At 34.2% G+C, this 23,876-nt stretch overlaps 1 protein-coding gene across 1 annotated transcript in view; it reads right to left on the bottom strand.

Moving 5' to 3' along the window:
- LOC145291926 (dnaJ homolog subfamily C member 11-like) overlaps positions 1–23,876 on the bottom strand; it is a 171,484-nt gene that overhangs the window by 129,587 nt on the left and 18,021 nt on the right. Inside the window, exon 2 of the mRNA XM_080137829.1 lies at positions 4,114–4,243. Within this exon, the coding sequence (XP_079993955.1) occupies positions 4,114–4,243 (130 nt within the window). The remainder of the gene's footprint in view (positions 1–4,113; positions 4,244–23,876) is intronic.

Below are 23,876 nucleotides of genomic sequence, written 5' to 3'. Positions count from 1 at the left end.
ACTGACTTCAGATTTCCAACACATACACATATTCTTATCCCTTAAATCCGACACAAATAATGATTTCTCCCTTTGACATATCCGGTGGAGCTGACTGGATGAAAAGTATTCATTCTACAATTCCAGCATTTGGTTATTCCACCAAATAAATGAACAGTTATCAACTATAAAACACGCCGCCACTTTCGGTACGTAAACAATAGTCTTATGTTTTATTTATTTTTGATGGGATTATTTGGCTTAGCAACTATGAACTTTTACTATTTATTTGTGAAAATATTGCAGTCACAAAGCATAAAACATTGACGATACTTCATGATCACCTACGCGAGAAAACTTCTGCTTATAGTCACTCAGAGGGAGGGGGAAGTTACAGATAACAAGAATCAGAGAGTGGGAGTGAGAGAGAGACAGAAATAAACCGTTTTACAGTATTATTTGGGTACAATCAGGCATTATAACTTACTCCAAAACCTTTTCTCTTGTGTGGAGGGGGTTCATTGTTTACGCGTTTTCTTATTATGTTTATTCGCTACATCAATGTCTTAGTTTTGTTTTATATTAGAAAACATTGACTTCAGCTCCATTGTTGGAATTAAAAAATAAACGTGATTTTTCATATATATAGTAGATTTTTTTTTTCCTTTAGAAAATTGTTTTCATAACGGATTGAAATTTGGCATGTGGGGTACTTCTTGGCGTGCTGACGTGCAAAAAAAGAATTACCACGTTATTATATATTCATACTTTGGTAGAAAATAACTGTTTTCCTTTACAAATACCTTCCATTCGAAAATAAAAGGTCTTATTACTTATTTGTGCAAGTTTTATTTTATTTATTTATTTTTTTACATTTCGTAATTGATTTACTTGTTATAGTGACAATCATAAAAAAGGGATTCATAATTATATTTTATTTTCGTAAGTGATATAACGATATAGTAATTCGCTTTTACTAAAATATTATTACGGACACACGAGACAAAACAATCTTTTCCTTTTGTTTTTTTTTATGAAAAATGTTTCACTAACTTTACATGAGTATAATTTAATATGTTATTATTGCACACGTGAGGTTGTGGTTTTTTGTTTTGTTTGTGTATGCAATGCAAATTATTTGTGTGTTTCAAGCGTAGTATAAACACACTCAACCTCCACATGTTAAGAACGGCTTTCGAAATAAATATGTATTTTTGGTACCGTGCTGAAATACTATCGTTTTTATTTACAAAGCCATTTTAACCTTCAGGAGGGGAAGGTGTTTTGCCACTATTAGAAAAATTAGCGTGATTAACCTGAAAATAGTATTTACAAATAGCATGGTACCAAAAATGCATAACCAAAGTTGATGGCAGAGCGCGATACCATCTGCCATCATATGCATCTGAGAAGGCTGAAGCACAGATTAGTTACTGAACAAGTTTATTTAATAATGAATAAATATTGAAAATTACAGGATAATATGATTATTAGTTTTTTTTCTAGATTTCTTAAACATGGTTATGTCTACGGCTTCACAAACATCACTACATAGAAACGATTTTTGTCTCGTATTTACATTATTTTTGTATGCTGTAAAAAATTTGTAAAAATTATTAGCAGTTTATTTAAAGCTTCTTCTATTAAATGGTAAAAACATTAGGATGATAATATTATATTACACTTACATAGTGTTACATACTGGGGGGGGGTAAAGCTGTGGTGAGCGTTCGAGATAAATATTATTATTACACTTATTAAAAAATAAAACATCTGATTAGGCTATTTTGGCAGTACAAACCTTAGTAATTTAATATTTGGCCAACAAAAACAGCCATATTTGAAATTTATACGTGGAGGGCAACGCCAGTTAATGGGTCCTGCTAGTATAATAATAAACATGAAATCTGTATTAATCAAAATATGATATTTAAGCGTATTTTACAATTGGGCAATGCTGGACGGCCTGCTAGTATATATATATATATATATATATATATATATATATAAGTAGTAGTTTTCATGTGTGTGTGTATACAACTCTCCTCCTATAGTCCATACCACTGGACCGATCATGATCAAACCTGGCATGATGGTCCCCTTGAAACCTATGTTGTGCAGTCGATTTTTCACCAGCAAGAAAGAAACTCTTACACTTCGTTTTTGTATGAAAATATAAAAACTATTATTTGCTATTTCTTTCTTTACTGCCTCATACATGCGTGCTCAGCTAGAGATGGAGAGTGCCGACCAGGAAGTTGGTGGATGGAGTCACGCTTGTGCAATGTTAAAATTGCTGGTTGACTGTAGGCTTCTGTCCTCTTTTTTCCGTTTTCTCTGGGCTATATATGTGACCTACTTTTTGCAGGTGAACTCACCTTTGACAACTGCACACATCAAATAGTTGACCTTTCACCACTGACGACATCAATTCTGATGCGTGCATTTGCATGTGTGCACATTCAACACGCAACATCCCACCTAAGGATGGTGCACACCATTTTCCAAGGTAAAGGTCATATTTTGTGTGGCTTTTACAATATCCACTTACTGCAACGATGCCAGCGAAGTGGGTACTTGAACGTCCAACAAAGTTCAACTCAAAGCGCGAGTATCTTTGAAGTATATATTTAAAAACTATGCAGCTTTTAAATAAATATTTGGATTTTAGCTCTCACATTCACGATCGAGCACTTTATTTGATTTCTCTACATTGCATTCTGACACAATATATATGTGTGTGTGTGAATGGGAGATCATGTTAGAGAATAAATTTTATGTAAAAATTTTTTTTTGTGTTTATTGCCACCCAGACTTAGGGTATGCAATTCTTTATTAAAAAGTAAATCATGAACCTATGACGTTTTCACAAGTGCATGTGTTAGAGATTTTTTATTTATTGTATATACTCTACGCCCTAAAAATGCTATCTGGTTAGAAACTTTTGACACAGAAATCATTAACATTTTATGTTAAATTTGATTCATATGTAAAACTGATCTTCTCACTCCAAATCTTAAAATAATTTTTCAAGGTATTTACATGTAATCACCTAAAAAAGTAGAACCATATTTTTTGGTATGTGAATTAACATGCAGTGCACTTGTAACCCCCCCCCCCAATTATTTGACTATGATTATCTCCCCCCCCCCCCCCCCGCCTCCTGATAAAAGTTACTTTTGGTTATCTTCAGAGGTAAAAAGGTGGTAAAACAACTTCTAAAGAGCATTTTTATTTTGAGGCGGAAAACTTTAAATTAAAATAAATCACAGAAAAATACTTTTATCATACAAATATTTGTTTATTCCAAAGATTAATTTTTGCCATTTATAATTTAAAATTTTTTTCCAGCATTTGGTCCCTATAGCTTGCGCATATATGACATAATCTAGAGGTTTGATTTGCATAAACTGTATGCATTAAATTAGTCTGTATTTTGGCAATAATTTGACTAATTTGGTCTTCCAAATGGTCTATTATGTCTGGTTTATCAGCATAGACATAGTTCTTTACATATTCCCCAAATAAAATAATCTAATGGAGTTAAATTGCACAAAGCATTCAAGTGACAAACCTATTTTACGAAATCATTTGTTTGTCAAATGTACCTTATCTATTCATCAAATATAAAAAAAAAATTATTAAATTTGTACAATTTGCAAATGCAGTTCAAGTGTCAGTGTTTTCATGAAGAGTTGCTAACCAAGCTAAACTTGCAGATTTGGCAACTATTGGTTATTACCAATAGTTGCCAAATCTGCAATTAAAGAAAATAGAATTGTTTATTTAAAGTTTGCTGCCTTAAAAAAAATAAATCCTACAAGGTTTGCTCATTAACATTGAAACTGCAACTGACATCTTACTCCAAATCCCTTCTACGTCATGTGTTTAAACTAAACTAACCAATCAGATTATGTGTACACTTAACCCCAAAAGATATTACTCCTAGTAATGTGTAAAATAAGCTTTCTTCCAGTGTAACACAAAGCCTGTGGCTGAAAGCATTTCTTTTTGCACATTCCCTACATAAAACACTAAATGAGTTTGTGCAGTTGATAAAATAATTTAGAATAGAAAATGACTTTCACTTGTTTTCTAATCATGCGAGCAAAAACAAAAAGAACTGACACTTACCTTCGTGAGCTTTCTTGATTTTAGAGAACATAGTTTCAGCTTCTTTTTTGTTAGGTTCACCATGGTGCTTGTCTGGATGGTAAATTTTACTAAGTCGTCTGAATGCATTGTTGATTTCATCAAGAGTGGCCTAAAATTAATTGAACAATAAAAAAAGATTAGTTTACATGTGAGGCTGATTTAAACTTATATAGTACACTAGCATGGGTATCCTGCATTGCCCGGGTCGACATGAAGTTCGGTTTGGACAGCTGCTATACTAAGGATACTGAGCACTTTCATCGATACCCCAACAACAATTTCAAAAATAAAGAATGGAATCGCCCCCAAAAAAAGAAGTTCATGACAACCTCCCCACCAGGTATTTCGGCAGAAGGGATATGAAGAGAAGCTATTCTCCGGATATTGAGCAAACAAATAAATTAAAACAACTTTTCTTTCAATCAAAATAGCAGTGAGTGCCCATGCAAATGCAAAAATGAACCGCGGTAGGCAGCTTGGAACCTGAAACGCAAAAGAGGAAAAGAAGGGAAAAACATTACTGGCAAACGCCTTTGTCTATTGGACCATGACGACTTATGACATCATAACCTTTCAAAATAATGTTTTTAAACATGCTTTCAGTTTGCTACGCATGTGTGATTTGCGAAAATGGCGTCACAAAAAGTGATCCCCCCACCTCGCAAGAAATGGTCCAGTTAGACCACCATAGAATTAATCTTGTTTTCTAATTTTCAGATATTATGCATCCGAAGGATTGTCTTTCAAATGATATTGGTTTCGATCCAGTTTGATGCAGGTGACAAAAGTTTTTAGCGAACACACAAACACATGCACAAACAAACCAATGTTTGAGATTTATATAATAGACTAGCAGGGCTACCCGGCGTTGCTCGGGACCGTATAAACAATGAAAAAACAAAAGCAGATATTGAACATATGTTTTATTCTTAGGGGAGAGGAATCTTTCATCTCAAGTTTTAGCATTACAAACAAACATTTGTCTTTTATATATATAGATAATGACAGGTTTTTTTGGGGGCCCCCCTCGAAGATAACTGATCAGTTGACCAACTTCTAGTGGTCCGTTTGACGTGAAATTTCGATATTTGTCATCCGGGTGATGGGGCTTCGATATGATACCAAATTTGTCAAGTTTGGTTCCGTCTTTCAAAAGTTTTAGCGTTACAAACAAACATACATACACACAGACGTTTGGCTTTTATATATATAGATTATATAATGAACATTGGAGCACAGAGCAGATCAGGTGTTAGTGTGATTGCAAGAGTTAGGAGTAGATGGAACAAGTTCAGGGAACTTCTGCAATTACTAATCAGCAAAACATTATATTATGTTGACCAAGGGAAGAGTCTATCAGACATGAGCTCTCAGTACCATGATGCATGAAAGTAAAACTTTAAGACAGGTGTTGTATGGAGAGAAATGATATAAAAATGATACAATAAATGTGTAATATAAATTTTAAAGACAGGTCTAAATCGGATGTTTGCAGAGGAAGATTCGGTTCTTGTCCAAAATTTCCCCTAATTGACACTTACATTATTAGACTAACCAAACATCTATTCTAAAACTGATTAATAATGCATTTTTTGCCCCTTTGAAATAAGTACTAGACATTCGACCCTCACCAAAAAAAAACCCAAAAGACTTCTTTGAAATCAATGATAAACAAAATAAATAAAAATGTGAATGATATCAGTGACAGAAAGAAAATATTGTACACCAAAAATCATGTAATTTGATAAAGTAATTTTATGTATATAAAGAAAACTATTTTTAAGTGAATAGAAATTTGCAAGCATTACAACAAAAATCTAAACTTGAATTGGTTGAGTTATCTCGTTTTGTATATATATATATATATATACCTTCAGACAGCTCAATTAGGTAGCAGTAAATGCCCTAGCAGGTATTACCACTCGGGGCCAAAGTGAACCTGGGAGTAATGGTAATTAAGTGGCAACTCCACATTCCCCACAGCCCCTAAATGTGCTTCATTACTGGACGTCTTTTAGGGTCATACCCACGACCAACAGATCTGGTTCTTACTCAGTACTTGTCCATATTGGTTCAATTGTCCGTACTGTGCTTAATTTGTAACAATTGTTTTTGCCTTTTTGTTGCAAATAAATTTTTCAAAGCATAGTAAATATTCACTTTAGATCAAGGATATTTTTTTAAAATTTGTATTCAAAGCCAGAGTATAATTTTACAGGAGCTGAATTTCCTTCATTTAAAAACTGTACTTGTTTAACTTTTTCCTCGTGGTGAGATAAATAAATAGTGACTTATCACTAATTTAGAGGCATGATAACATAAGATACATTAGCATAAAACAAAATTAAATTATTCATATCACATTTGTTGTCCATTAATTAATTAGTCAATTGTTATTCCTTAATAATAAAAAATGTAGTTGGATAATTAATTGTTCAATTTCTTATAAAAATTTCCTCCAAATAAGTTTGATGTATAAAGAATTAATGAATCATTTTCTGGAAAATAAAATCCGACAAACCATGCATTAACTGGAGTAATTCGAAGAATTGAGGAGTTCCACTTTTTGTTTTTTATTTGCATTAATTTCATACATGCACTGTGGGATAAAACAGAAATGAGACTGATTTGAGGTTTTCACAGATTAATATCAGAAGAGGAAAGGGAGGGAGAGTATTGTAGATATCTGTTAAATTTCATTTCTTTTTTTCTCCAAAATTCCCACTAGAGAAAAAAAAAATGAAGACAGAAAAAAAATCTGTATGATGTATGTACCGGGGACAAAATGAAAACATAACGTACATCTCAAAAGCCTTTCCAGAGTTACATTAGCGATGGAAAGTTATTTAGCTCGCATGCATAGATCATGATGTTATAATCATTAGATCACTATGGACGGATGTCTCAACATTTAAAAATAAATGTTAAGATTTCAATGCTATTTCACACGGTTAAAGTGGGATTGTTCCTTGCTAATGGAGTCAGATGGCTTCGTGGCCAGGTTTGAATCTCCTGACTGGTGGTAATGACACCTGCATTAGTGATTTCCAAAGGATGAAATACTAGTGTCTGTAGGTATTTTAAAAATTATTATTAGTAATAATATATATATATATATATATATATATATATATATATATATATATATATATAGTAAGTTATAAAATATATATGGCAATTAAGCTACACTGAATATTCCGCGTTTCATCCACTCTAAGACTCTTCAGGCTTATGCGCATAAGCCTGAAGAGTCCTAGAGTGGATGAAACGCAGAATATTCAATGTACCTTAATCGCCATATATATTTTATAACTAGCTCTACCTACGTATTGAGCATTTTTTAAATAAATACTTAAAGTTTACGCATAAATTTATACTTTCGTATATTAATTTTATGTGAGTAAATGAGGTAGTTTATATATATATATATATATATATATAGAGAGAGAGAGAGAGAGAGAGAAAGAGAGAGAGATATATGATATATATGAAATAGATATATCTATATAAAATGGTTGTATTGTTCTAGTTGCCAAAATGTAAATCCACTGAAACTCCCGTGTTTATCAAAGAGTGCTTGATGAATGAACAGACCATGTTTATAGTATGTTTATTTATACAAATATATGTGCATACATGTTTCGTGTAGAGGGACCACCCTGGCAGGCAGAAAAATCAATTGACTTGGGATTTTTCTACCTGACAATGTGGTCCCTCTGAATAGAGGCACTACATAAACATGTATGCATATATGTAGCCAATGATGTTTGTATAAATAAACATATATATATATATATATATATATATATATATATATATATAAGTTATGAAAACTTTTTATTGGTTCCTATAATAACTAAGCTTAATAAACCAATAATTTGAAGATTTTCCTCTTTTCCATAATATTCATAAAATGTCAGCTGATTCTAATCTAATGTATATTTTGTTCACCCATAACTCAAACCGTGACACAGAAGCAGTTAGTATCAGCAGATAAATCTGTCTTTGAAATTGAATATCATTTTACAAGTTCTTATGAATAGAATTCACATTCAAATGTTCAGTTGGTAAAACAAATAGGAAGGCAAACCTAATGTCAAAGATTGTTTGTTTGTTTTACGGCATATCAACTCTTTTCGAGTTATTTAATATTGAATCCAGTCATTTTTAGTAAAACCTTTTCTTTATGTCTTCAAATATTTATTCAGGTTCGGTTTAAAGACAAAAAAGCAACAACATCAATGTTTAGTACATTTTAGGTAAAAACAAGTGAAGCAGACATGGTCCCCTGTGAATGCACAGTGAATGAGGCATAACAAAAATTACTAAGTTCAGCCCCCTCCCCATTTAACCCTAAACGTCCCCAGGGGACGTCAAATCCTGGTGAAAATGAACAAACAGTGCAGTTTTAGGCCTTGACATATGCAAATTTGAGTTCTGCAGCATGCAAAAAAAGAAATGACTAAGTCCATCATTTGCCCCCCATCTCTATTTAGCCCCCAAGGTCTTAACATATTTAAATTTTAGTTCAGCACCATGCTAAATAGATGTACACAGAAAATTTTGGACAAATATGGTAAAATAGTTCCAAAAATGGTGTATTTTTATTAGCCCTAAAAGAGCCCCAAGGCACACCCAAGAGTTATTGCGAAGTATAGACAAACAAAATTATATAGAAATCAGTTATTTACAACTTTTCAGAAAGTTTTACAAAAATCCAAGTCATCAATTTTTTTAATAAGCACAAAAATGTCAATTTTAGTCATTTTAACCCAAAAGGCAACCCTAGGGAAGCAACCGGAGTTTTTTTTTCTGGAAAATCCATTCTGCTACGTTTTTACTCATATCTGTACGAGCCCTTTCTAGTCTTGCACAAAAACATGCGTTCACATCTCAAGCCATTTTTCTTGTCATACACATACGCGCACACAAACATACGCGCGCACGTACACACACGTAGATATATTCACGTTCATGTACATTCACTCACATTCACGTGCATACACACGCACGCTAACGTACACACACGTGCGCATATATGGGCAACGTCACTTCCCCTTTGAAGGAAATCCACACATGCGCAAAAGACCACCGGAAACAACTATAAAAGCAAGAGACCTGAGCTTTTCCTCCTTTTCAACTCAGCTCCTGAGCTGAACGGTCGACAGACCATCCGCCCCCTTTCGGGGCACGCGCGCCTGCGCACCTCACGTCACCTGCTACTATGTGTGGGGCAAGAGTCAACAGACCGTACATACACTTTATACGCTTTCTATTTCCATGGCCTGGATTGACTTTCTCACTCTCTCTCTCTACAACAATAGACTTTTCCTCTCACCAGCTAACAGCGAGAGACGCACGCCAAACTGAATTGACTTTCTCACTCTCTCTCTACAACAATAGAGTTTCCTTCTCACTAGTTAACAGCGAGAGACGCACGCCAAACTAAACGTGCTGTCCCCTTTTCTTTCATTTGTTTCTTCATGAAATAAATTCTAGTTCGTTTAATTCAATTTAACACGTCGTTCGTTTCTTTCTCAAAATAACTCATTTTTCCTATTTTGTACGACTGGGGGATATATGTATAATATATCCACTAGTCCACAACAAATTGGTGACCTGACATGAGATGAACACGCATTTCCTTCTATACCACCAGTCCCATCACAAATTGGTGACACCTGAACGTGAGATGAACACGCATTTCCTTCTATACTACAAGTCTCGCAACAAACTGGCGACCATGACGAGACGTGAAACGAACAAGCATGGTGACCCTACTTTTTTTAAATGAATTGTTTTGAGCGAGACGTGCGTTTTATTTGATAAACAAACAAAAAAAAAAAAAAACGAACATTTCAACAAAGAAAAACAAGTGAACTACTACAAACAACAATGACGAAACCCCTCGTCAGATTCGGCAGAAAAATAAACACGGAGCTGTCGACTTCATACCGAATATAAAGAAAAATTAGAGCTCGACAAACATTTTTCACGGTTTCCTGACATTATCCTGCAACAAACGCAAGGAGCAAAATCACATGGGCCTATATACATTCTCTCCCGCACAGCAGATGCAACAACAAAGAAACAATTATAGGACATCCCTATCAATACATAGGAAGAAGTTGAATCAACAATACGAGTTGAGATGCACCACGCACACTGATAAACTCACAACTGGAAGTTTCGTTGACAGCCGGCAACTGGACACCTACCATTCAACACGAACGAATGTGCAACTAGGGCTCGTACAGCCAATGTACACTCTACCGCAGACTCACTTGCGAAGACACCGTCAACTGGACACACTATGTCAATACGAACAAAATTTTCCTTCCAAACAAACAATTCACTTCACTGTCCAAGCAACTCGTTGCACATATCAGCACACAACAAAAAACAAACAAACGTCAGCCTAAAAAAAGAGTAAACGCCTTTTCTACGTGTAAGTAAATCCTTTTTTTTACGAACACATTCCATTTTTGAGGGTTTTTTTTTTTTTTAAACAACCACACCAACAGCAAAAAAAACAGGCCGAAAAATCAATTGCCCAAAACATTACTTAAAGAAAAAAAAATATACACTGCATATTTTTTTTTTCTTGGGAAGGGGAGTATTGTACGAGCCGTTTCTAGTTTCACACAAAAACACGCGTTCACATCTCAAGCCATTTTTCTTGTCATACACATACGCGGACACAAACAGTTATGAGAATCTTAAGTGCCAAAATTTATGCTTTTCTGTGGAAAAGGATTTTCTTTAGAAAAAGTGGGCTAAATTACGGATCTCAACATTTCAAGAAATTCGGTAATTTCGCTACCGTTTATTTATTTTTCAAGCTATTCTCATGAAATTTGGTACTCTTATGTAAAATTGTGTGCTCTTTCGGATTATGCAGTCAAATCTAATGCATCTCTTTACCATAAGCCATGAATTATAAATTAAGATGTACATATTTCAATTTTTTTTAAACTGGCGCATGGTATCATACAGTGGGTGTCTATTCATGAACAAAATTAAATATTATACTGATATTTAAATATAGCTTTATTGAGAGTAGGTATTTACCTGCCTCCCCACCAAAAGGGAGCTTAATTTGGGGTGTAGCCATTGAATGCATAAAGAGCATTCATGGCCGGTATTTACTACTCCCTTTAAAGAAAAAAAAGATTGAGCGAATTAATTTCATAAATAAATTGAAGAAAATTTTTCATATAGATTTTGGATTTCTGTAAAAGATGGAAATTCCCATAGTTGACCAGAACTTATGCATTTTGGGACCAGTCCAATTTTCAATTTTGTAAATCCTCTCTATCTAGCCCAAAATATACCCCTATTTTTTGAGATACAACCATAAATCGTACTCTACATGAATACTCGATGTAGCTTTCACAGTACCAGAATACCAGGAATCCTGATAAGCAACAACTGTATATTCACCAGTTGATGGTAATTTTCATCATTTCTATTCTGTTGTTTATCTGAAAATTCAACTATGTAAACAAAGAAATAAAACGGCAATTTCTTACCTTGTTTCCACCTTAAAATGTAAAATGATTACTTGTAAAGGTTTTAGGGTATGCTGAAAACGAATATTGCATTCAAATTTTCTGCAAATAAGTAATTTTCCAGATATTAAGCAATGTCAATTCTTATGTTATCACTGGTGGCCATCTTGGAGTGCACAAACGCAACCCCGGGAAACTATGCGTAAACGCGCGTATCAAGATGGCTACCAACAATAACATAAGAAATGACATTGCTTAATATCCGGAAAGCTACTTATTTGCAGAAAATTTAAATGCGATATTCGTTTTCAGCATACTCGAAAACCTTAAGAGGTAGTCATTTTAAAGAAAAATGTTAAAGTGGAAATGAAGTAAAAATTTACAAAATGTATCACAATGAAATTCTTTATCGAACCATCTAATTATTATTATTATTATTTAGATATCCTTAGTTTATAAAAAAAAAAAAAAACGGTTTTGTTTTCCAGATTTGAAAAAATTATCTTGACAAGGAGTTAAAAATAAAAAAAAAATATACAAAATACTATCAGAAACCTACCCAATAAATGTCACAAGGACATTTATGGGTTGGTTTTCGAACAGTATTTTGTATATTTTTAAGTCATTGTCGAGATTTCAAAAGCATGAGATACCACGTGGGTATTTTTCTTGTGCTTGTGTAATGCTCGATACTAATTGTCGAAATAAACAAACATTTTACATTAAATAAATACACTAAAAACATATCCAACTAGGTAGAAGAGTAACTTATCTTGCCTTTGGTAATATTTATGTGGATGCTTATGCACTTATGTTACCATGCTATTTTTTCAAATAGTATTTTCAAATTAAATTCAAGTTTCACAATATGTTTTTTTTATTTAATTGTTAGGTGAAACTACAGAATAGTTAACAAAACACCCTTCCCTCCCCATGTTAAGAATGGGTTTCTAAATAATAACGTTATTATTTCAGCATGTGCACAAGTACCTTTTATTTGTTATATTTTTTTTGGACCATTAGAAAACACAATTCTACCTTAAGTACAAGTAAGAAGTTATGAATACCATGATAACAGAAACGCATGTATTTAGTACATTTTGTTGTTTTTCAACACGTTTAGTACATTGTTCTAAAAGCGTTAAAAAACAACAAAATAGTTTTGGCTCTGTATTGTTTGGAAATCAAATTTGAAAAACTTGAAAATAATTTTTTTAAATTGACAAACTCAGAATAAAAAATAAAATTTTTTTTCTGCTTTCAATGCAGAAAAAAGTTTTCTATTGTTAAGAGAATACAAACGAAACTCGTTATTATGCTGACTGTAGGCAGCTCAGCGCATTAGCGCATAGTGAGCCATTTTCCCGTTAAATTCTATATTCTGTAATTTCTATAAAAGATAACATTTTAAAGAAATTTCTGCACAATTAATAATTATCAAATATTTACATATACATGAAGATAATTCTGAAACTATTATCTCTATGAAAATGGATGATATATGCCGATTTATCTTATCAATTTTGAAATATTCTTTGTCAACTTTGCTCGGTTGTAACTTTGCTTCCTGTGGTCGTAAAAACATAAATTAAAGTTCAGTAGAAATGGACTTCTATGCTTATATAGCCTGTAATATTTCAGCCATATCCAATCAAATTTGACCCCATGCATGTGCATCCAAACGTAACGTATGAAATGTAAACATTGGAAAAGCAGTTTCCCTTTTTGCTGTTGTCATTTTTCTATTTTTAACTTGGAGCAAAAAACATTGAACACATAAAAGAAAAATAAATTAACATCATTTGAATGCTTATTCTATTCTCTTTCCATCAATATAATTCTTTTAAAAATTGATCCACAAATAAAAAAGATATGACTTGTATCTATGTATGTAGGTATCTAATATTGTCGATGTCCATGAAAATACAGCATACGCTTGTAATGCTAATCAGTCATGTCTAATTTTGGTTCTGTGCCCTGAAGGTGGCGGCTGGTGTTAGGCAGCGCAGTCGTTATTTGCGCCAGGCTCACTTCTGTCATAACTGGTGTAGCTTACCCATCTCTTTTGAGGCTGCTGGTGACCTGGTGCCGCCACAGGTTATGCTGATCAACAAGTGTGCTTCACAGCTTCCGACCTCTTCCATATCTCTTTTACACAAGTCTTTGAATCAAAGCTGGAGACAACCCTTTGCTCTCTTGCCTATTTTTAGTTCTCTGTAAAGAAAGTCTTTGGTGATCCTGTTGTTTCGCATCTGGTGGACATGTCTAAGCCAGCACACAATACTGATGAAAAAGAGTGTACATACTGGACACATGTGCACACTCAAAGACCTTGGTGATGAAGTCTGAACATTTGACATCTAGGAGACTCAGGTTGCACATGTGGAAAGGTTTGGAGGTGCTATTCCTGATGTCTAGAACATTCTGCCATACAGAAACGTGTTCAGGACGCAAGCCCTATACACCACAATCTGGATATTGATTGTTAATTTACTATTCTCTCATGCATTGAGGGAAAGTTTTGCAAATGTGGACATCACACGATCTAAGCGTCATTAAAGCTCTGGTTCAATGTCAAGACTGTTACAGGTATGTGAACACTTTCACGGCTTAAAAGTTGGTAGTTTGTTGATGGTGATTGAAAGAAGGGGTGGGGCAGTGTCTTGGCTCATGATATTGCTCTTTGTCAAATTGATGGTCAGTTGAAAATCATCACAGGCCTTGAAGAAATGGCCCATCAGGTGCTGAATGTCTTCACTGCTGTGGGAAGCTAGTGCAACGTTGTCTGCAAACAGCAGGTTGTGAATGAAGACTTTGCAAATCTTAGTTTTGGCCCTCAGTCTGGCAATGTTGTAGAGTTTACCATCTGCATATGTGTGGAGGTAAATCCCTTCGATGGAGTCACCAAAGGCCTGGTTGAGCATCACAGCAAAGTAGATGCCGCAGAGGATAGTCAGTTGTGATTTGCCCCACCACGCCCCTTTTTAATATGAGCAGGAGGGGGATACAAAAGGATATTCATTCATAAATCCCAAAGCTGACACAATTTGATTTTTATTATTTCATTTTAATATTTTTTTTTTATTTATTTACATAGGTTTTCAATTTTGTCTTGAATTTTTAAAATTAAAAAAAAAAAAAACATTAAATTTAATATTCTAACTGAAAATTTGATAATGTGATTCTTATTAAATTGCCAACTTTTTTTGGGGGGGAGGAGGCATGAGTGACCTAATGAATACTCTAATAGATTATGGAATTAGTGAAGCCGAGTCTGAATCCTATCGAATCTATTGTGTTCAATTAAGTACTATTTGTGAAAAAATAAGTATTATTTTGGCATGAAATAACACAAAAATGCTTGATACAGCAAACAGAACCAAAATTTACTTTTCAATGAGCAAACTACTTAATGCAGCAACTCCTAATTTACATCAGTTGTGAAGGGATGCATTCAGTAATTTGTATCAGTGTAGGGATGTTTGTAATTCTTTTTTTCTCTTTTTAAAGTTTTGTTTCATCATTAATCAAGGTCAAAAGCCACCCAAGGATAAGGGTTAACATGATATGATGATTCTCAGTTGAAAGATAAGATGATGCAAAGTTTTAACGGAGAAAACATTCTAGTGAGTGAGGACTCTATACACTTTACCCCCCCCTTCAAGTTGATACCAATGGCGTCGTTTGCTTATGATTACACCTAATCTTCTCAAATACTGATCCCTGTTGTGTTCTCGAGTTAAAGCTCCCTGAATTAAGGCGTCACTGATGTATGCAATCCTGTACACCCTTCGAATGCATCTTCCAATCCAATGTTATCACCACTACAAGGAAAAAATGTGTACAGCCGCGAGTTTTCCTTTTAATACCAAAGCCAACAGAGCCTATGCTATTGTTGAGATGGCCTGTTCCCTGTTGACTGAGGTATGTCGTTAGTTCTGTGCATTTCAAAGAGCTCTCCCTCTCCTTGGTTTTACCTTCTCTCTTTAAGAGGTTAGTTTATTGCTAATTGCTTGAGGCACCCAAACCAGGGAATGCCAACAGGGCTGCCCAAGCATATGTTGTAAGCCAGAATGCTCTTCTAAACTCCTACTTTCTGATCCTTGTGTCATATGATTCTGCAGTATGGGGGAGATAAAAGCACGAGTATCATAAAACAGAATAATGAGAAAAATAAGAACACTGAATTTGTTCGTGTACAATTGAATTAAGTCAATGGTAAGTATTATTGATCGTAAAGAACCGATTTATAATTTGGCGAAATTATAATCCTTATTTGTGAGATTGGACAGACGATAATAGATATTGATTGGGCTGAGGAGAAGGCAGTATCACAAATGCTTGATGAACTCACGAAATTTTTAAAATCCTGACTCTTAAATTTATTTTCACCAGCAATCATTTTTTTTTTTTACATAGAAAAAATAAAAAATAAATTTTACTCTTTATTCCTGGAGTTTCATGCTTCAAACTGAAACCAGTAATATTTACATGAACTAACCCACCCTGTAATTCAATGCATTATAATTCGTAATCTGTACATTTTAAAATTTACTGTGTATTTCGGTGTATAATGCGACCGTCAGATAAGACGAGGTACAAAGTTGGAGCAAATTTTAATAAATTTATCATATATCGGTTGCATAAGATGACTGCTAAATCACAAAACCATGTTTGTTTAGTCTAGGCTAGAGATTGCAACACCCGGTATCTTATGAAATATTGGTTTTTAAAGATGATTTTTTAACGTTAAGGGTCATCTTATATGCCAAAATATACAGTAATTTAAGAATATTCTTAGGCCTGAAGTGAAGGTTATCCATTCCACTAGTTTATGAAAAAAAAAAAAAAAAAAAAAAAAAAAAAAAAACACTCCTTCCCTCACTAACTACACCTTAAAAAACCTGTTGAAAAATTCAACATATTTCCAACATTATTTTCAAATAAGTCCCTATTTACTTGCCTCCCCTTGAGGACAGGGTTAGACACAGAATATATTTTTTTAAATGTAAAATCTAGCTTCCATAAAAAGAGAAACCGTAATAATGTAACTCGTTTTTATTATTTTTTATTTTAAAGCAATCCAAAATTTGGTTTAAAAGGTTTTGTTGTGACATAATAATATGACTTGTTTTTATTATTATTTAATAAAAAAATATATATCAATCCAAAGTTTGGTTTAAAAAGTTTTATTGTTGGTTGTCGCGATATTTGTTTACAGAGCCAATGTGTGTGTATGAAAGTCAGCCAGTGTCAAGGCAAAAGTACTCTTTTTTCTTCTTTATTCGCAGTGAAGTCGATCAGGGTCCTTATTCCCTACTTAATCCAAATTAACCAGGACAAATAATGGAAATATTCTTAAAATTTTTAAATGCACCACTAAGGAGGTTATGGAGCAGATTTTGTCAGAGAAAGAGTAGGGGGGATTTTTCAACCATAATTTGTAAAGAAAATGCTTTAATTTCAATACATTCATTCTGCTCTGCATTTTGTTTAAGCTTCTTTTCAGATAAGGTATGGGGGTGGGAATAAGAAACTCTGAAAGGGTAGTTTTAATAGTGCTCTAGAGACATTCTTAATTCTCTTTGAATTGTTTCAGTAGAGCTCAATATTATCAAGAAAAACTGCTTGAATATCAGAGCAGGTGTGTTTATCAGACATTGTTCAAGAGTCATCAATATCCTATATTGAGCAATCCTACATCAAGCTGGTGTTTTTAAACACTGCGTTGCCTGGGAGAACGAATTTCATTGTATTTTGTTATACTATTCTAAGCAGGAAAAGTTGTATTGTTCAGGAATCAGTGTTCAATATCCTAGATAGGAACAGATGTATGTAATAATACAATAGTACATTTTCAACATGGTATAAGGAGAACACAAGTTCATTGTAAACTGTTTTTGACTACTATTTGGGGGTATGAGACCAGTGGATTTGCCAATCATTTTTATAACCACCGGCTGTGCTAAACAACCAATGAAAACCTTCCAAAGTTAGTATAAAAATTGTCGAATTCCGGATTCAATCAGTTCACCGCTAAATACATTACGGACCGCATTTGATTCTTGGCCGCCATCTTGGTTACTGCCAATTACAGTCAGGATCTGATCTGAACTACGCCGCCATCTTTGTTCAACATAATGTCACAACATTTAACAGGTTATGCGCCCAGCCACCGTCTTTTCTTTGACGGATTGGAATCTAAATTCGAATTGTGGCAGGTAAAATTTCTGGGTTATCTAAGGATTCGAAAACTACATAAAGTGATACAATCTCGAACAGAGAATCCTAACGACCCTGAATTTCTCGAAAAGAACGCAACTGTTTTTGCAGAACTGATTCAATGCATAGACGATAGAAGTCTGTCTTTGATTATAAGAGATGCATTGGATGACGGACAGAAAGCATTGAACATATTAAGAGAACATTATTTATCAAAAGGGAAACCGAAAATTATATCACTATACACAGAACTAACATCTCTGAAACGTAACGAGGATGAAACTAGTATCGACTACATTATAAGGGCAGAAACAACCACCAATGCCTTAAAACTATCAGGTGAAATAATAAGAAATATCTTGTTGATATCAATGACCCTCAAGGGACTTCCAACCGATTTTAAACCATTTACAACTGTTATAACGCAAAAAGGCAAACCCATAAATTTCAGTGAATTTAAAGTGGCATTGTGCAGTTACGAAGAGACTAATCATATGCTCGTGGACAATAATAACTCCAGCAATATTATGACGTTCAAAAATGCTTCTCGAAAACAGACACCACCAGATTACGCACCTCACCGCAATGTGTTCCCCAAAAGTAATTTTCCCAAGAAAAAGAATAAAATTATCTGCTATAATTGTCGATGACCAAACCACAAAAGTTTCCAATGTTAATATAAACGCTCTAAAACGGACTCCGTTGAGAACTTTGAGGAAGAACATACGTTTCTATTCACATGTAACTTTGACAATACCACAAGCGGTAAAAATCTCCTTGTAGACTATGGTGCTACAGCACACGTTATCACCAAGGAATCTGATTTTATTACTTTTGATTCAAACTTTAACCCACAAAGTCATTTTGTCAAACTTGCCGACAGTAGTCAAATAAATGATATAGTCTTGAAAAGAGGCGATGCTAAAATATCCCTAAAAAATAATAATGGCGAAATCTGTAACTGTATTCTAAAAAATGCTCTGTTCATACCTACATTTAAGCAAGACATATTTTCCATGCAGGCTGCAATTAAACAAGGCGCGAATATAAAGTTTGGCCAAAACAAGTATTTGACATTAAAGAAAATGGCCGACTATATTATTTAAAAAGTATGGTTCCCTCAAAAACTGCCTGTCACGACTTGGAAACCTGGCATAAAATTCTAGGACACTGCAATACAGCTGATATTAAAAAATTGCCAAATGTAGTCGAAGGCATGAAAATAATACCTTCAGACGATCTCCCAAATTGTGATATGTGTGCACAGGGGAAAATGACAAAATATATAAGCAGAACACCAAACAGGAAAGCCACGAAAATTCTCTCACTTGTGCATTGTGACTTAGCAGGTCCGATCAGCCCGATGGGGAGAAATAATCTAAGGTATGTTTTGAACTTTAGTGATGATTTTTCCGGTTTAATTATAGTTTATTTTCTAAAACACAAATCCGACACTATCCTCGCCACTAAGAAATATTTAGCTGATATTGCCGCGTATGGTTCAGTAAAATGTATTCGCTCAGGCAATGGGACTGAATTTACTAGTAAAGACTTTGAACTTCTATTAATTAACCACCGTATTAAACACGAGAAATTTGCGCCGTATTCCCTCTTCCAAAATGGCACTGCTGAAAGGGCATGGCGAACCCTTTTTGAGATGACAAGATGCCTACTTATCGAATCGAAATTAGCGCATAGTTTATGGATGTACGCTTTAATGGCAGCAGCATATATCAGAAATAGATTGTTCAATAAAAGACTAGGCAAAACGCTGTATGAAGCGTTTTGCGGTGTAAAACCTAAAATGAACAGAATGCATCTATTTGGTTCTGGTTGTTTTGCATTTATAGAAAACACCAGTAAACTAAATACTAAAAGCAAAAAAGGTATTTTCGTAGGTTACAATAAAAACAGTCCATCATATTTAATCTACTTTCCAACCCAAAATGCCATAAAAAGGGTTAGATGTGTAAAATTCAATGATACATTAAATTTAAAAAATGGCGATCCAGTGGATGAAAAACATGAAATATTACCTAGCATCTTAATCGATCACAATGAAAATATTAATAACGACGACAATTACAGTAAAACTTCTGACAAAAATATTAACCAGACATGTCGATACCCAATAAGGGAGCGAAAAAGGCCAGACTTCTTACAAATTGAAAAGATACAAGATTATGCAGTGAATTACTGTTACTCGTTGAACAGTGCACCAGAAAGTTATGAGGTGATTAATTCACAAAATCACCAAGAATGGGAACAAGCTATGATATCTGAAAATAACACATACGAAATAGTGGCAAAACTAACAGATAAAAATATAATTTCTTCATGCTGGTTTTTTTTGTTTTTTTTAAAAAAATCACAGCTTCTGGCAGTGAAACTTTTAAAGCTAGATTTGTTGCAGAAGGTTTTTCACAAATTTCTGGAGTGGAATATTTTGCAACATTTTCACCAACGACAAATTTAACAACAATTAGAATTTTATTACAACTTTTCACTCAATACAATTTAAAAATACATCAAATGGATGTAAAAAAAATGCTTATTGAAATGCTCCGATTGACTGTGAAATCTACATTTACACTCCAGAGGGATTTAAAATGAAAAATAAAAATTGCGTATGGAAATTGAATAAATCGTTATATGGACTAAAACAAAGTGCACACAATTGAAATTTAACACTCCATAATTATTTAATAGAACAGGAATTCAAGCAATTTCCCATAGACGCGTGCATGTATACCAAAAATATACATAATAAATTGTTGATTTTGTTTTTTTGGGTTGACGATATATTACTCGCCTCAAACTGCGACAACACTTTAAAAGATATTAAGAATAAATTAAATAAAAAATTTAAAATGGCTGATCTTGGACGACTGTCATGGTTCCTTGGTATAAAATTTACATGTGAAAATGAAACTATAACTATGAACCAATCACGATAAATTGAAAAAATTCTGCTCCAGTTCAGAATGCAGGACTGCAAACCGTGTTCAACTCCCGTCGAAATGGACATAAATAAAAATATAGGGACCAAAACAAAATCCATAGATAATCGAATATACAGGGAAATGATAGGGAGTCTCATCTACTTGATGACCGCAACTACGCCTGACGTATGTTACACTGTAACAAAGCTATCTCAAAACTTATCGAAACCGACAATTAAGGACCTTAATCGTGCAAAACAAATCCTTCGTTAGCTAAAAGGAACCAAGGAACAATCTTTAATATTTAAAAGTCTACATATCCTCTAAATTTAGAAGGATTTTCAGATTCAGATTGGGGTAACTGAGGATAGAAAAAGTATAACGGGGTATTTTTTTTTTTTTTTTTACAAGGGTGTCACCACTTATCAAGGCCCAGAGGCCACTCGAGGATAAGGGTTAATAGGTATACATTAGTCATTGTGATTTTAGCATAGTAAACAGTGGGAATTTTGAAACTTGGATTACTTAGGGGGACGATTCAATTAGAACTTGTTCACATTGGACTTTTTCTTTTTTTTTTTTCATAGGTATCAACTCATTATCAAGGCCAAGAGGCCACTCAAGGATAAGGGTTAAAGAGTGCACAGTAGAAATTGGACAATATAATAATCATTAGTAATGAAAATTTGTTAAATTTGATAACTTATATGGAACGGCTCATCAAGAACTTATTTACGTTAGACTTGAAGACAACCATATTGTAGTCAGCCGGAAAGCAGGAAAACGGAAGACAATTCCACAGGCGTGCAGTTCTAATAAAAAAGCTTTGTTCATGGAATCTACGTTTAGGTTTAGGCACAGATAAAGAGTGGGGGGAATTATTGATAGTGTTTACAGCTAGACGAGTGTTTCTTGTGAAAGTTTTGCGAGGGGGGACCATAGATTGAAGCTCAGTCGAACACTTTCCACGAAAATAACGATACATCAGAGACAAACTCGCAACATCTCTTCTGTGAGATAGAGGTTGCAGAGAAGAGAAAAGGACATCTCCTATGAGGCTACGAAGTCTATTTTGAACTCTATCAAGGCAGGACAAGTCCTTTCTAGCAGCTCCTGCCCAGATGTGGCAACAGTATTCCATCCTTGGACGTACCTGGCTCTTATATAAATAGAGAATTGTATCAGCAGTGAGATATCTACTGGATCGATAGAAAGATCCCACCATTTTTCCAGCGGCCTTGGCAACAGATTTGATGTACGTGTTCCATTTAAGATCAGGAGTAATGGTCAAGCCCAGAAGCTTGTCAAAACTTGAGGCCTCCTGAAGACGAGAGCCATTCATTTCAATTGATGCCAGATGTGGATCAGAATGTTGATGATGTAAAGAGAGAAGCTTGGTTTTAGATGCATTAAAAGTAACCAGCCACTCCTTTCCCCATTGTACTACATGCTCAAGATCAGAGGAGAGAGAATTGGAGAGAACTTGGTAGTTTACTGTCTTAGATGTGCTACCATAAATGGCAGTGTCGTCAGCATAAATGTCTACAAATGATGTAAGGATGTGATTTGGAAGATCATTAATGTAGATCAGGAAAAGAGTTGGGCCCAGGATGGGCCCCTGAGGGACACCGGCATTAATACTGTGGGCTTCTGATTTTTGCCCATCAACTACTACTCTTATGAACCTATCAGAAAGAAAAGATTTAATAATTGAGAAGACATTTCCAGCTATACCATAGCTAGAGATCTTATGAAGTAAACCTTTATGCCATACCCTATCAAAGGCCTTAGATATGTCAAGAGCAATTGCCCTAGAAAGGTTGCCTCCGTCGAGAGATTTGCTAATCCTATGAGATATAACTGTAAGCACATCTGCTGTAGATCTAGCAGAACGGAAACCATATTGAGTGTCACTAAGAAGGTTATTTTTGTTGAGATGGTTGATTACTTCTGTATTTAACACAGATTCCAGCAACTTACTCATGACGCATGGGTATTGTTTTAGACTGTCAAAGACTGGGCCTATGATCTCTTGGAAAACTAAAAAGCAACAAATTGTTGCCCTTTCTACTTGTGAAGTAGAATATGTGGCCCTAACCCATTCCGCACAGGAGGTAATTTTTCTGAACACCCTTCTAAAATCTATTTTAAAACCTGATCTAAGTAAAAAACCTATAGAAATTCATTGTGATAATCAGAGCAGTATCTTATTAGCAAATATCTATTACTCTTACTGATAGGACATCTGAAAATAATATAGCCGACATTTTCACTAAACCTATAAAAAGAATAAAATTAAAACATTTTATAACCGAACTTTTTGAAATCTAATTATGAATAAATCTCTTTTCAGAAACCTAAAAAGAGAAGCATGAACAGTCAAAATCACACACAAAAAAAAAAAAAAAAATGTAAATTGTCCCCGGCACGATGTTAAACTGCGACCATTTCTAACTTACTAACCAAACTAACCAACTAATGCCTAACAATGTTTCCAGTTTTTGTTAAAAAAAAAAAAAAAAAAAAAAAAAAGTCACTTGTTAAAAACTTGTAAATTTCCTTTTTGTCAATAAATTTTTTTTTGGCAAACATTTGTTAAAAACAAAAATGTATATTTGTGAAATTTTGTGCATATGTTTATATATATCTGAAAAGTGTTTATTTTTATATGTATCAAAAAAAAAAAAAAAAAAAAAAACTCAATGTGATTTAAAAAAAAATGGCTCCTTTTTGCACACACTTTTAATGCATTTAAAACCAAGCTCCTCTCTTTACATCATCAACATTCTGATCCCCATCTGGTATCAGTTGAAATGAATGGCTCTCGTTTTGAGGAGGCCTCAAGTTTTGACAAGCTTCTGGACTTGACCTTTACTCCTGATCTTAAATGGAACAGGTACATCAAATCTGTTGCCAAGGCTGCTGGAAAAAGGATGGGATCCTTCTATCGATCCAGTAGATATCTCACTGCTGATGCAATTTTCTATCTATATAAGAGCCAGGTACATCCAAGGATGGAGTACTGTTGCCACATCTGGGCAGGAGCTGCTAGAAAGGACTTGTCCTG

This window comes from Euprymna scolopes, chromosome 2 (genome assembly GCF_053919585.1).
Source record: "Euprymna scolopes isolate OS-2025 chromosome 2, ASM5391958v1, whole genome shotgun sequence".
Lineage (NCBI taxonomy): Eukaryota > Metazoa > Mollusca > Cephalopoda > Sepiida > Sepiolidae > Euprymna > Euprymna scolopes.
This window is presented reverse-complemented; position numbering and strand designations above follow the sequence as displayed.